Genomic DNA, 15,863 nt, shown 5'->3' with positions numbered 1-15,863 from the left:
GTCTAACTCCTCAAAGGGAAAATCTAATAAAATTGTCCTTTTCAAAATAAAAGCCTCACTAACCTTATGCTTCTACACTAAAGTCCACTCACTGTCTGCCCAACTTCCCAACTCAAGCTCTTTTTCAGTTCTTTCCTTGAGCTTTTATTCAACAAAGTCAGCTAATTGGTCTATCTCAGCTGGCAAGAATCCCTCAGCATTTTAGTCCCCTGCAATGATAGTAAAGAAAAAGAAAAGAGGATGTAATTTGGCTTTGGACTGGAGGACAGTACTCTTTCGTCAGGTAAATCTGTGTGTCTTCTGACATTAAACTGTAATAACCATTCACAATGTATTTTGATCTGGCACCTTTCCCCCCTCACTTCCTTCTTTTTTCCTTCATTACCTTTTCTTTCTTTTGTTCTACCATCCTGATCAAGAATAGGTAAGCTTCAGAAAGCAAACCGATTTATATGAGGAAAGAATATATTGATGGCAGTGCGGTCGTGTGAGCAGCATCTTGTAAAATCCAGTCGTGATCACTGAGAGAGGATGTAGAGCCTGGCATTACAGCTCTCTGGTTTCCCTTTTCCCTTATTAAGTTATGATTTCACGTGTGCACAGAACCTGGGTTTGTGTCAGCTATGTGGACTCTAAGCAGCTTTGTAAATTTCAAGCCTGCATTATGGTGTTTTAATGAAGAATGAAGTGTGATTCCCATGAAGCCTCTGATTCAGTCATGCTGCGCGTCCAGATGTGCGGCTGGCTCTCCTTCATGTCATGGAGCACCCAGGCCGCTGTCTTTCCAACAGCGTCTAGTTAAAGAAGATCTACAGTAAGGTAGACATTTAAAAAGAGAAGTCTTGAGACTGTGGGGACTGTGCAAAATGGCTTAAAATGGAAACTAACGCAGGGGTCCTGCTGACAGCGTGAGCCTGGTGCTGCTCCGATCGGCTGCCATCTCAGGAGCTGGCTGTGTGTGCCACGCTTCCACCTTCTGCTGCTTGTCACCGCGCCAGCTCCTCTCCCAAAGGTGTTCAGTGACTAATGCTTTGGTTCCAAGCCAGAATATTTTATAAACGTCTATTTCTAAGCAGCTCTTGTACAAGTCTTAATTAAACTTTAATGTCAAGCTGAAGTTTACTTTTACAGAACCTTGGAAGTCCCTTTGCTCATGACGTGATGGTAGATGGAACAGTAGGGAGAGGGCACCCTGGCTCTCTTCTCACCACTTAACATGCACAGCCAAGAAGACACGTGCTGACTAAGCCCAGAGCTCACAACACGAGCAAACCACAGCAGCTCCCGAGTGTGGGGAGAGCCACGGCCACCCAGTCAAACCCCTCCCGGGGAGGCGCAGCCAGGGTCGGGGTGGCCGCCTCGCTATTTGTTACATGCTCTTTGTGCGGCTTCTCAAATTCAAGGCTCAGAACGAGGCTTCGCTCACGTGGGGTGTCCCTAGCACTTTCTCTTCTCTCCTGCAGGGTGCTACAGGGGAGGTTAGAGGCTTGGGCTGCATTTCTCTCCTCCAGCCTGGATTCTCGGGGGAAGGCCTGTAGCCGGCTGAGATAAAGGAGGCCTGTGTTGAACTCAGAGTGGATCCAGGCACGTCGATGCACACCTGTAGTCGCAGCACTCAGGAGCATGGGGTGGGGACCATGAGGTCAAGGCCAGCCTGGCCTACACGGAGCTTGACTCCGCCCCACACAAGCTAGTCTATCAATGCAAAAAGCAGCAGCGAAGATCATGAATTTGAGTTAACTCTAGTAAACTCACATTGCTTGTTGGTATGAAATTGTTTCGTCAGTCACACAGGCTCTATAGCAGGGGCAGCCCACTGTTTTCTACAAAGAGTAATATTTAAAATTTCAGGGTGGGGGAAAAGCACTCAGTCTCATTTGCTCATCTATGCCATTGTATTGCAAAAGAGTATGGCTGGATGCAGTAAAACTTTATTTATAAAAACAAAGGAATGACTTCTACCATTAGGCAGGAGTTTCCAGGTGCCTGTTCTCCTGATCTGCTTGTTTTTCACACTGTAATCATTTAGTATAGCTTTCTTCTTCTTGGTTCAAGATACTTTGCTATAGTGTAGTTTGTTATTTATTTTGTGGAACTTATTTCAGTTCCCCAAACTGAGAGTCAGAGATTTTTAAGGAATTAATCTTGTATTAAAAACAAAACAAGTCTTCAGATAAACATAAATACAGGTAGAAAGGGTAGGGGGGATGGAAAGAGATAAAACACAGGAAAACTTGTGTGTTCGACATGAGACTGTTATCAGTTCTACATGGGAAATCGCTGGAATCCTGCTGATCACCGAGTGGATAAGTAAGGGGAATAATTCATATAGTGAAAGCAATTTGCAAACACTGATTTAAGTTAATTTCATAAAGTTTTGGATAAAAAAAAATCCATATTCAGAATCATGATTACAGAGGATGGCACACCCTAATCTCATTTGTGTGAAATATAAAACTGGGCAGAAGTAGTGTATAGATATTAAAAGTTAGTGGTCTGGGCAGAGACTGGAGAAAGGCCCTCAGAGCACTATGTGTATGCTGTCTTTGCTGGCTTCTTACATAGGTTCAGTTTATCACAGTTAAGGAGTTGCATCTTGGGATGTTTGCTTCCTTCTGCGTTCTGACTCTGGATGGGAAAGGATCAGAACACAGGGCAGAGTCTTTCTGTAGCCAGGTTCTTAGATGTAGTCTACCAGAATTCTAAGTGTCAGGGAAAGGGTTCTAAGCTACAAGTTTGTTCATCCACTCTGAGGTTCGGGAGAACTAGTAATTTTGGAAAGTAGTTTTCCCTTTACAGTATTGAGTTTGCCTTAGTTAATGGTGTCGGTGTCGTTGATCTGGTCATTTCAGGAGCTAATGTATTTAGATATGGACCAGGGTGGAATTCACATGACTACGCAGTGTTGGACACTGTGTTTCTTAGTAAGACATTTGAAATGTTTCTATCATTCCAGGACAGATAAGCATGCTCTCTAGCTATAATTTTACAGAAAATATATTGAAGATTTCATAAGCCTTTAAAAGTGAATAATGTATCCAGTATTTTTTTTTTTTTTTTTGCTTTTTACTTGTCTCTTGAAAGTAACTCAGCCCCTTTCACCTGATACTCATTTTTAGAAACAAACAAACAGCATAACTATTATTTCTAGGCTCACAGAAAACTCTGGTAACCATGAATCAGCCTCTTGTTTCTACAAACATTTAGTCTAGTGGTGAGAGAAAACAGATTTCACATTGTAAAATATGCTTCTCCGTGGTTCCTGGGTATTGGTGCTATGTAAGCTGACTCTTAAGAGAAAGTACAAGTTATGCTGATACTTAAGGAGGAGGAACTGCTCAGGGCAGAGGGGAGCTTGAAGGAAGTCAGAAGCATCTTGTGTTCAGGCAGCTGTTTGTACGTATATGCAGCTAAAACAAAGGAAGGCTCAGGCAGTGGAAAGTGAGGCCAGGGTGGGCCCTTTAAGGCACCAGTGTCATACTGAGAAGTAGGGACTCTTCTGTCAAATTCACTGGCAGCCCTTGCACTGCCATAGGCATTGCCTAGCTGGCACTGTTGGCATGATGGCAGTGTGAAAGGCGAGGATGTATGTGAAGCAAACATCAGAGATACAATCTAGGACTCTGAAAGGGTCAGACTTTATTTTCTTGAAACAAACCCGAATAATCATATGAATAGAAAAAGCTACACACAGCAATGCTTTTCCTATCCCTGGCAAAAAGTAGGTCCTCCTCTGCCCTCCAAGAGCTCATAACTCAAAAGCCATTCCATGTGCATCTGATAGTCATTTGCAGTTATATGGAAACATGACTTTTATCTTTCCTGCGAGGCAGGGAAGTGCCTCTTCACAATGTGCTCTGTGAGAAAGAAGCATAGTGGCTGGTGAAGCATAGTGCATGGGGCCTTCTGCTTTCCTCAGCGAGTCAAGCACTGATCTCCAAGTATTCAATCCGAGATCTTAAACGTGTTCCTCAGCATCCTTTTCACTTCTTGCTGTTAGACCGTCTCCGCCTGGTTGGTTGGCATACATGCTTCGCCAGTTTGGATTAATTAATGCAGTTTTTTCTAATTTTGGAATTACTGGATGGCAATGGGGAAAGTTTAGAACATCGTAACATACTGTAACTGAAAGTTGTTAAGGGTTTTTTCCCCACCCCTGTCTGGAAAGGATGGACACTGTGCTGCAGAAACGGAGCACCTGGCCTGAGGGTTTGGAATGTCCTAGCTGTATAGCTTTGAGCATCTTCCTTATGCTTGAACTTCTTGACATTTGAAACATTCTTGGGATTTCATAGAATGCCTTTGCCCCAAGTCTTCACTGCATTGTAATTTTACTGTTATTAAAGATTGGGCTGCCAGGGCCCAGCTGAAGCTAATTGAAATTCCACCTCCAAAGGCCTGCACTCCCCTGTCCACTTCTCCAATGACCATTTTTTTGTGGTTCATGGGACACTGAGGCAGTTCTGCAGTTTAGCTTTAGATTTGAACCAGGTCTTGTCAGAGTCAGCTGGTCATCCGCTCAGGAATTCAGTCTCAGTCTACAGATCTCAGTGCCACTTACCTGAGAGTCAGAGCAGTTCTGTGCTTTACATCCACCAAAATCCCCTCTGTTTTGTCATTTCCTGTGTCCTCAGTTTCCTGTCTTCTAATCTTTTGGCTTAGGTAGACCATTTTGTAGTAACTAATTAAAAGTCAAACAAGTATAATAGTATTAAACTTTTCTTTGGGAGCAACTGGTTGAACATGTCTGAAATGTGAGAAGTGATTTAATGCTGTTGTACGACATCATTACATGGTTGTTTTTATAAGTTAATAGTTTATGTTCATGAATATTTTCTATGTGGACTTTCACCTTCATTACTCAATTTCTAGGCCGTATGAAAACAAAACCTACCTTGCGGTTGGGAGCATGAAGACCATAATGCTAAATGTGTCCTTGTTCAATGCTGGGGACGACGCTTACGAAACCTCTCTGCACATCCAGCTCCCCACAGGCCTTTATTTCATTAAGATCTTAGACCTGGTGAGTTCCAGAAACCACAGTGGTAGAGTACACTCAGGTTGAAAACAAGTGTAAGTGCCATGTTTACCCCACGCATTTAGCATCGTAACGTTTGGACATCACTCAGTGTGCAGAGATTTTGAGTTCCTTAGGATCTAAGCAGAAAGGTGTCGGCCTCTTCCTTTCCAGCGTTAGGAGAGGACTCCTCGGACACCACTAATTCATTCCTGCCGCGTGTTTTTAAGATGTCAATGTCACCTTGGAGCAATCGAGCGTGCTCCTTCATGCCAAGCATCCTGCTTAGAACTCCTGCTCTGTGTTTTCAGTCAAGGTCCTCAGGTCCTCAGCCCTCATCTAGTAGTTCTGAGCTGTTAGCCTTCCTCAGTCTTGAAATCCTGCTTTAAAGTGACGTCCTGGAGTGTCCTGTATATTTATGTGTACTCCATGAATGTGTCCATGGCACTCCTTCATTAGTGAGGTTTTAGCAAGGCTGAGTTGCAAAGAGAAAAGCCTCCAGCACCTTAGCCTTGAGATCTCCACATCCTGAAGCCAGTTAACCCCAGGGACCTTTCACCTCTCAAGAGCAGATACTTACATCTTTCTCTAGAAGCTCCTTCGAAAGGAGGAGGATAAATTCCAGGTACCCAGAGCCTGTACTTGAATATATTTCTATTACGATTGTAACTGCTGCAGTTAATTACTTTAAACACAGTTCAGATGCGTTAGACGGAAGGAAAGACAGACTTTGTGGCTTCCTTGCTCCCAATGTTTCAAAGAATTCCCTCCTAGCTAGAGTGAAAAACATGGAAGCTCATATCCAGGAGCTTCGTGGAGAACGCGCATGGATATAAGTACATGCATTTGTATCACTTACTTTAATTCTACATACTATTACCAAGCTAAGAAGAAAATGGTTTCCTAAGAAAATATTTCTAGACTGGTATTCTTTAAAAAAAAATCCCTAAAAATATGTTATATATATATCTAAATCTCTTTCTCCTCAGACTAATAGTTTTTGGGTTTTGGTTTTTCCTTTAGGAAGAGAAACAAATAAACTGCGAAGTGACAGAGAGCTCAGGCATAGTGAAACTTGCCTGCAGCCTTGGTTACATATATGTGGACCGGCTGTCAAGGGTAAGCAGTTAGCCTTTTCATTTGCTAATCTCCTCTTCCCTATATGCTGCATTAAAAATGTATTTTTGAACTTAGCTAAGAGAGAACAACTTGTCCTGGTGTCTTTGAGCTTCGTGTTTTTATTCTTGGCAGTGTCCATTGTTCGGGGCACGGGGTAGTGAGCAGAGAACCTGTTTGTGTCGAGACAGGCAAATAAATGTGTCAATCAGAACTCGTTTTACCGCCTTACTCTTTCCCAGCACCCCCACCCCAGGTGGCCCTGTCTGCCAGGCATGTTACCTCTGCCATAGTAAAAGGTGTTTCTTGGCAAGAGTCCTCAACCAAGTTGTTGAAGCCTCCCGAGTGGTGTCAGGTGGCCGCCAGTCTTTGCATTCAGGGAAGGCTTTTTTTTTTTCCCTGAAAGCAGTGGGGGAAATGCTTGCACCTTAAACCCAGCCATTTCTATGTCTTACTGCTGAGTGAGGGGAAGGACTTCGCCACGTCTAGAACATTCCACTGTTTTCCTCAAGAAATAGCAAAATCTATTAATGAGCACTAAAATTCAATCTATAAAAATGATTTTTAGATTAAAACCTGGGTCTTTCCTCTCTGCTTTCCAGATAGATGTAAGCTTTCTCCTGGATGTGAGCTCCCTCAGCAGGGCACATGAGGACCTCAGCATCTCCGTGCACGCCTCCTGGTATGGGCCAGTGTGTAAGAGACAACCGTCACAAAGGACATGGCCGCACTCTGGAAATGGGCTTCACAAGAGCCATGAAGCTGTCTTCCACCAACTGTCTGTCACTGACAGCAGTGCAAACAATGAGAGCAGTTTCTGCCCTCAAATGTCTTGCTGCCGTTTCTCTTTCTGTCCCTACTCTCTCCCCACGGTGCTGCTGAATATCCCTCTACTGAGTCCTCACAGTGTGCAGTAAGTGCTCCCTGAGGCTGGGTTCTCACGTGGTTTTCTGTGTTTCCACAGTGAGAATGAAGGCGAAATGGACAAAGTGAAGGACAACAACGTGACGTTAGTGATACCCCTCCGGTATGAGGTCATGCTGACTGTCCATGGGTGAGTGGAGTCCTCTGGATTAGAGACGATTCTCTCTGCTGTTCCTTTTTTCTTATGTTCATGAAAGGAGTGTGTTTGGACATGTTTAAGGATAGGATACTGTGTCTCTGCAACCACCTCTAACTGCAGTGGCTTGATTGGTGATTCATTGCTTTTAATCCACTCTGTAATCAGCTCTGATGCTACATCAAACTCATGGCCAGCTGCTGGAGATTTTGTGCTGGAAGCACCCCAGTAAGCTTCCAGCGGGCCACGGTCATCCTTCAGCTCACAGCCAAGGGGCACAGTCATGTGGTACACGGCTTGTGGTACCCGGTACCCGGCAGCCATAGTAGGGAGGGACAGAAAGGGCCGTGCTCTGGCTGAACTGCCACTCTCCAGAGCCCACCCCTAACTGTGTGGCTAACGACTGAGATGTGAGGGAGCTGGCTGCAAGGTATCTCCTTTCTCATCTTGAACTCCGAGAGTGCCCTGCAGTCAGGACCTTGGGGCCAGGTTGTTTTTTCCGGTGGTCTTAGTCATTTCTGCGTGGATCCTTCTCTGACTTAAAATGTGTGGACACAGAATAAGAGAGGGGAATGACAAAACCGCTAATGACTCCACTGGCCATTATTCAAGCTGGTAGTCTGTGTTTCAGACATTTCTGTTGTTTCTCTCTGTTTGGTCTGAGCTGGCCTTGTGTAGATCTGAGGGGTGTTCTGGAAATTTTGATGACCATCCTGGCTCTGCGTCATGAGGGCTGGGTTTTCAACATGCCCAGTAATCACCACATTAAAGTATTTTAACTCTTTCAGTATTTCATGCAATGTGTTTTAATCATATTCATCCATCAACTCCTTCCCCTAACTCTTCCCATATCCAGTGTACTTCCCTAAATGCCCCCAAAATTGATATCATTTTTAAAAGAAAACCCCCAAACTCCAATTTATGATGCTAATGTACTCCTAAGTCTGGGTCCACCCACTAAAGTGTGTTCAACCTATCAGGAGCCACCCACACCCTTAAAGAATACTGACTCTCCCTCCCTAGAGAACCTTAGCTGCCTGCAGCTTTTTAGTTAGGGGTGGGGACTCACAGGCCACTTTCTACTTCATTTCCACACAAACATTTTAAAACACTAGAAGACATGACTTACGAAAGAAAATGGACAGGTGGATTTTACTTACTGCTCTAAATGTAATGTGTCCCTCCATCATTTTTACCGTGTAAGAAGGGGCATCCAAGTGCACTAACAAGTCGGTGTCTGTAACTGACAGGCTGGAGCAATTTGAAGGGAGTGGTCCTTCTCAGACAAGCAGGCCCCGAGTGTCAGTGGTGAAGCAAACCAAAGCTGACTTTCCTCTCCCAGCTCACATCCTGCTTCTTGACGTTTCTCATCACGTCCTCCTCTGTTTCCCCCTGTTCACACAGTAGTATTTGGGACAAAGATAACAAGTATTCAACTGTACAGGCGTGTGTTGTTGGAGTATTTCTAATATCTTCCCTCCCTCCGGGATCCCTAATTGGGGACTGTCTATTATTAGTGGCTGAATCTGAGTGACTTGTGGAGGGGGGATTTCCCCAGAACGGCACTTTCTCGGTGTTTGCTGAGAAACACAGCACACGCTTCTCTAATCCTGGGATTAAAAAGCCGAAAAACCTTGCATCCTACCAGACACTTTTCCTGTGAAGGTCAGTGTTTGGCTTGTTCAGCAGACTTTTGAGCTTCAGCAGCCATCCACATATAATGAACAGGTTTGCCAAATTTGCATGAATCGCTTTAGGGCTGAAAAAGTACAAATGGCAATCAGCCGGCAGGTGTGGGGAAGGAAGGCAAGTGCATATATTGGTTAGGATAGGCATGGCCACTTGGGTCAGAGCCAATGGCCTTCCTGTCTCATCAGTGTTAGAGCTTTAATCTGACCAAGAAACCAAAATGACTCCGTCACCTTGCAAATGTGCTATAGTCCACCTCTGAAGACAGACGGTACAGTCCTTCAGCAAAAATACAAAACAAAACAAAAACAGGACATTCAAGTTGGCCTTGTTCCCCTCAGGTTTGTGAACCCCACTTCCTTTGTGTATGGATCAAGTGAGGAGAACGAGCCGGAAACGTGCATGGCAGAGAAGCTGAACCTCACTTTCCATGTAAGCAAAGCTGGTTGTGCTGAGGTTTGTGGCAGGTGGGGAGGAAGGCAGAACCCCAGGGGACTCCTCTGCTGGGTCCCCCAGTGACTGTGGTTCCCCACCCCCTCAGTGACTGTGGCTGGCTCCTGGTGACTCAGGCCCTTTCCTCTGTAGCTACTGGGGCTTTCCCCATATCTCTTGTCCTGGATTTTCTTAGCAACATACGTGAGTGCCTGAAATAGGCAGAGTTTAAGGATCTCTTTACTTTTCTGGAGATGCATTCAAGGCAGATGAGCCAAGGGGTTGTCACAACATGTTTGGGGGTAAATCAGGAAATCTGTTGTTGGTTGAGGCTTTTTAACAGGCCCAACGTTACCAAGTAATGGAAGCACGTGCCTTCCCTTTCCCCAGGATCATGGTTGGTCTGCCTTCCTACCTTCAGGCTCAGAAAAAGCTTCCTCAGTATTGAATAAGCGTTTCTTTTTTAGTTTAAAAAATGCCATCGTCATATAGAAATACAAATATATTGATATAAAAACTCGTTTTTGAAAATTTAGCCACTAAGCAAAATTTTGGCTGTGTCACAGAGTTTAAGGTAATGTTTAGAAAAATTTTGTTTTAATCGAAAGCACCATCCAAGCACTGAGTAGTTTAGCAATGTACAGAATGCAGGGCTTGGATCAGTGACCACAGCAGTGCTCACTTAGCAGGCCAAGGTCACCTGACATGGCCAGTGAGAGATGAAAGCCAGGCTCAGGTTGGAGGAGCTACAGTAAGACCGAGAGTGGGACAAGCTTATCGCAAGCAATCAGACTTTTATACCTTTCTCAGGGACAGAACATAATGGCGGTTGCCAAGATCAGTACTGTGGTAGTTGCCAGAATACAATGTTTGCAAGCTATATGGGGTATGTAAGATTAATGTCTAAGACGAATTCTCCTGTCAAGTTCTAAGGAGCACAGAGAAACACAGGTGGCCTGACCACTTCACTGCCTGAGAGGGAGTGCCTTGGTTTCTCAGCAACTGAAAAGCACACAGTGCCGCAGGAGGCCAGACTATGACCTTGTCTCTCAAGGCAGCCAGACCAGGCCAACTCTGTTATTTCCTGCAAGATAAGACTTTTCATAATAATGCTTTTCAGGATGGACATTAGAGTCACTTCTGCTGCCTACCCAAACAGCCAGTTCCCAGGGCCTGTCCCAGATCCCCAGAAAATAATGGCCTTGAAAGGAAACCCTGTCATATCTACATCACCTCAGAGTGTTTTACTGTTGCTTGGAGTTTGTTTGTTTGTTTGTTTGATTACTTTGTATTTTAACTGAAAATCTAAGAAATGCTCATGAAACCTCAGTGGGTGTTTGCTATGTTAGACTGAAACAGAAACCAAGCCATAGTCTGACTTTGCAATTACTACATAGGTGTGCTGTAATTAAAGTATGACAGAGTCAAAGGAAAATAGAGAAACTTGCAGTTTGAAAGTGTGGGAAGCTGGACACAGTTGTACATGCCTGTAATCCCAGCACTTGGGAAGGCAGAGGCAGGCGGATCTCTGTGAGCTTGAGGCCAGCCTGGTCTACAGAGTGAGTCAAGAACAGCCAAGACTACACGGAGAAACTCTGTCGAGAGAGGGGGGGAGAGAGAGAGGGGGAGAGAGGGGGGGGAGAGAGAGAGGGGGAGAGAGGGAGAGAGGGAGAGAGAGGGAGAGGGAGAGAGAGGGAGGAAGGAAGGAAGAAAAGAAACAAAGCAAGAAAGTGTGGGGAATCCGCTTTGGTACAGAGATGACTTGGAGGGCTGAGCGGGGTTGGGATGAGGGACAATGCGGTGTTGCTTCCCTGTAGTTCTGGGTCCTGCTGCTCTATCCCCCTGTTCGTGCCCCTGTGACCCAGCAGTGACCACCAGTCCCACGCTCAGGGCCACATCCATGTCATGTTCATTCAAAGGACTTCCAGCCTGTCAGTCACCCCTTTCCAATGAGGTGGCACACCCTTTTCTCAGTTCCTTGTATTGGGTTTATAATTAAGGTCCTTAGTAGGAAAAATATTTGCTTCAACCTCCTGTTTATGAAGATATGTAATCCCCACATTTACGGAATGAAATAGCGTCCCCTTAGATGATCTTTGAGAGTTAATGGCCTGTTATGTGACCTTGAAGCCAAATAAAGTGTCATTTCCTAATTTTTTAATGTGGTAGCATCATAATTAACCTGAATAAAAATAGACTATCAGTCCCACCTCACAGAATAGACATATATATATATATATATATATATATATATATATATATATGTGCATGTATATAAACAAATATTAACCTCTTTTGATTTTGTATTTTGAGACAGGGTATCTCAAACTGACCTTAAACTTGTCCTCTCTTACTTTAGTTTTGTGACAAAATGCAGCCACAAGAGTACTAAAACAAAATCAAAAGCCTTAATGTGAATTTGAACTGATGAACCTGGAAAATTTCTGACCACGGCTATTCTGTCTGCTCTGTATCTACCAACTACACACATTCGCTTTGGCTAGTGAACACTTGCCCTGAAGCTCAGTGGTTTCTGTATACATAATTATAAACAAATTCTTAAATTCTTTTCTTTTTCAGGTTATAAACACTGGCATTAGCATGGCTCCAAATGTTAGTGTGAAAATCATGGTACCCAATTCTTTTCTCCCTCAAAATGACAAGTTGTTCAACGTTTTAGCTGTCCAGGTAAAAGTGTGTTTCCTTTGTCTGACCTGCACTTGGTGTGTCTTAAATGCTGACCCTGTAGCCTAAGTCCTGTGTGAAGATGAAGATTTCTGCTCCCCCAAGTCACATTCAATGCCATGAATTCCATATGCATTAACTGAGAGCAGCAGGAAGTTAATGCGTTTTCCCCGAACTGTAGGCCAGAGGTGGCACCTGCTTTGACATAATTCAACCTGAAAACCTGGTTCTTCCTTCTTGGTTATTTTCCATCACTTTCTTTGAGACATGAGCCCATGGAATTAGTGTAGTCAGAAGAACCTTCCTTAAAGCTTGAAGCCGCTGTGGCAACAAGAAGGAGGAAACCCGCTCTAAGGAATCATGAGTCGGTGCTTAGACCAGTTCTTTTCCTGTAGGGCTATGAGATGTCTTTTTATCTCTGTATCAAGAGATAGCAGTCACCAAAAAAGAGAGCCTCCTTGAGTGATTTTGGAATAGTTTTTTGAAAATTTACCTGGATTCTAGATTTAGATGCTAGGATATATAACTGTGCCATATTTTGTTTTGTGGTTTGTGTTGTTTTGTGAAAGCAAAAAAATCTTAAACTTGGGCTAATACGCACCTTCCATTTTCCTTTTCCCTGTCAGTAGAGTTTGTTGGCCTGAGACCTGCTCTAATTTAATTGGAGTTTTGTTTGTGGGTTTATCAGAGATTTACTATTTCCCAAATGATTCTGTCAAAAATACTTTGAGAATTTAGGAGATGCGTAATGTATCTTAGTAAAGACAATCAACTGAAACTTTTAAAACCGTGTTGTGTCCGCTCTCTCCAAAGAGGGGTGTTATGCTTCTTGTTTTCTGTCTTTAGGCAACTTCTGGGCAATGCCATTTCAATCGCTATGACAGTGAGTGCGCATCGAAGCAGCAAAAGGGCATAGCAGAGACCTTGACAGACATACTCAAATTCCTCTCAAAGACTGATAAGAGACTCGTGGTGAGGTTCCATGTCCCCATGGGTATTTCTGCCTTCCCGCAAAGAACTAAAACAGTGAAAATCAGTGGGGCGGGGGAGTGGTTAGGGACATAAGCTTCGGTGATATTCCCACTAGGAAGATACAAGCATGATGGAGTGATGAGATGGGCCCAGGAGTGAGTGTGTGTGACTAAGGTGTCATTACCTAACAGTAACCCCACGTGCCACCCAGACATTATACCAGACCCCTCCCGACACCATGTCACCTAAGCAGCCATATTTATAGCATGAGATTCTCATTCTTCCCATTTTAGTGACTTCAGGAAACTGGAGAAGTTGTGCAAAATAACAAAAACAAAAGCAAACAAACAGAAGAACAGAGTGTGTAACTTAGGGAGCCTAAGTATGTGCATCATTCTGTTCATCTTGTCCTAGGAGGATCGTTCCTAAGAATGATGGGAACACATGCTACAGTTTGAATACACTTTATAATTTATAAAGCAAAATGCATGTTTTACCGAAAGAAAGTTGTTTACCGAAAAAAAAAAAAGGCAGTTTTCTAAATGCCATTAAGGACATTTAAAAATACTTCATTAGAGTCAGTTCTGTGAGCGCATGCCGCAGTGAGCCTGTAGAGGCCAGAGGTCAGTGGTCCCCGGGGATTTGAACTCAGGTCTTCATATTTAGTAGCAAGTACTTTCACTTGCTGCTGAGCTGTCTTGCTGGCACACTGAGCAGTTTTGAATCTATGTAAAATATGCTCTGATTTTTTAAAATTCACATTCTTTAATTTCTCTGCCCCAGGGTGTGCGCAGTGGTCAGAAAGCAACCACAGGTGTGGTCCCCGACCTTCTCTTTTGTTTAAGGCGGGACCTCCTTGCTGTGAGCCTGCCTGTCAGAAATTCTCTTGCCTCTACTTCCCACCCTGTGGTAGAAACAGCAGGATTCCACCACACGCAATCTCCTCAACTTTGCGTGGTCTGGGGGATTCAAACTCCGGTCCTCACGCTTGCCCGGCAAGCCTTCCGCCCACTGAGCCACCTTCTCCAGCGGCCAAGTTGCTAACTGTAGAGGGTTTTAACGCAGGGCTTTTCCATTCCTTCCAAGTATTGCATGAAAGCGGATCTACACTGTTTGGGTTTCTTGTGCAATTTCGGAAGAATGGAAAGCGGAAAAGAAGCCAGTGTTCACATTCAGCTGGAAGGCAGGCCGTCTCTCTTGGAAATGGTGAGTTTAAAATCAGATGGCGAACTTTGTGATGTGGACGTACAGACTCAGTCATTTTTACACAGACAGAACAGTATGGAAACATTCAACAAATTACAAAGATGAAAATATAATTTGGGAATAAAGCCCAAATCTCATTTTTATTACATCAACTAGCAGAGATGAACTACAGAATGATTAGGTTTTGTGCAGAAAGCAACTGCCTATGAACCTTAATTAAACAGCGCTTGACTATCCTACCAGTTCATAGAACCTGAAATTTGTGGTTTGCAACCTTCCTAATGCTGTGACCCTTAAATACAGTTCTTTATGTTATGGTGACCCCAACCGTAAAATTATTTCATTGCTGCTTCATAACTTGCAACTTAGATATTGTTATGCATCGTGATCTAAATATTTGATATGCAGGAACCACTGCCTTAAATCAACTTTTAAAATATAATGTTTAAAAATTTAAACCAGGAAGTAACATTGAAATTTGATTTCAAAGAAAATCAAACTAAGTATCAACTAAGCCTGGGTATGGTGGCTCATGCCTGCAGTCCCAGCAGGTTAGAAGCAGAGGCAGGAGGGCTGGAAGCTTAAGATCAGCACAACTATATAGTGAGTTCAAGGCCCTCGTGTACGACATGAGGCTCAGCCTATTTAAAAAAAAGACTATAACAAAATTCAGTAACAAAAATACATTTTAAAAATAACAAACTTTAAAGCTTCAAATTAAAAATTTAAAAAGAAATTAAATGCATTTTGGACTTTTTTCTCTAAGAGAAGATATGTTATAAAGAGCCCTCAGAGAATAGGAGAAAACCTAAAACGTTTTTTCAGTTTCCCCATCTCGCCAGTATGGATAATGTCAGTGGCCAGGGCAGATAAGGCCAGCCAAATGGAACTGCACATTGCGATTAATTTTGCTCACATTTTTTAGTTGTCCCTGGCCCATGATGGCCAAAAGAAATGGAGCTATTACATGTTCAGTGGCATTTTTTTTTAAATTACTACACAGTGGTCAAAGGAATTTCCATCAGACAATGGAAGGAGAGATGGCCATTCATGGTAGCCTCAGAGACACTTTGAAGCCCTGAGACCAGCAGCGGGGCATTGAGCCTTGATATCTGCCTCCCATATGCCCCAAGTCTCTCAACAGAGGCGGTACTGACACAGTGGACAAAAACGTCTTTGCTGTCAGGCTGCTCTGCGCACCAGGCGGTTCCTGCCACTGCTCATGTCCCTACAGCCAAGCATGACCCCAGACACTGTCCCTGGAGAAGTCCTCCTGTTGGAAGAATGCTGTGGGTTTCATGAAGTCTCTCATTTCTAAAAAGTAACCTTTACCCAGTAGATTTTAGCATGTTGGGGCAACAGACCTCGTTAAGAATGTGGCGTCTATGGACGCAGTCCAGTTCCATTGGTACGGTGCTTGCCTACCTTGCGCAGAGCCCAGGGCTCAGTCCCAGGGCTGGTGTGAACTGGGCGTGTGTGCCGCACAAGTGTCAATTAAGCGGTAAGATTAGAAACGCAAGGTCATTCTAAACGAACCTGGCCAGCCTGGGTACGTGAGATCCCGTTTCAAAAGAAAGAAGAGAAAGGGAATTATTCAGTGGGTGAAACACTTCCCTCAAGCATGCTGACCAGGAGCCATGTGGGAGGGAAGCCGCTTCCAACAAGTCGTCAGCCACACGTGCTTAA

The 15,863-nt window shown here is 43.9% G+C and overlaps 1 protein-coding gene across 1 annotated transcript in view; it reads left to right on the top strand.

Annotated features, from left to right (window-relative positions):
- The window catches only part of Itga4 (integrin subunit alpha 4), a 74,979-nt gene that overhangs the window by 55,121 nt on the left and 3,995 nt on the right, over window positions 1–15,863 (top strand). Inside the window, exons 18-25 of the mRNA XM_021643315.2 lie at window positions 4,873–5,023; window positions 6,041–6,136; window positions 6,736–6,815; window positions 7,098–7,187; window positions 9,224–9,314; window positions 11,895–12,002; window positions 12,846–12,971; window positions 14,058–14,177. Coding sequence (XP_021498990.1) covers window positions 4,873–5,023; window positions 6,041–6,136; window positions 6,736–6,815; window positions 7,098–7,187; window positions 9,224–9,314; window positions 11,895–12,002; window positions 12,846–12,971; window positions 14,058–14,177 — 862 coding nt within the window. The remainder of the gene's footprint in view (window positions 1–4,872; window positions 5,024–6,040; window positions 6,137–6,735; window positions 6,816–7,097; window positions 7,188–9,223; window positions 9,315–11,894; window positions 12,003–12,845; window positions 12,972–14,057; window positions 14,178–15,863) is intronic.

This window comes from Meriones unguiculatus, chromosome 8, assembly GCF_030254825.1.
Source record: "Meriones unguiculatus strain TT.TT164.6M chromosome 8, Bangor_MerUng_6.1, whole genome shotgun sequence".
Lineage (NCBI taxonomy): Eukaryota > Metazoa > Chordata > Mammalia > Rodentia > Muridae > Meriones > Meriones unguiculatus.
This window is presented reverse-complemented; position numbering and strand designations above follow the sequence as displayed.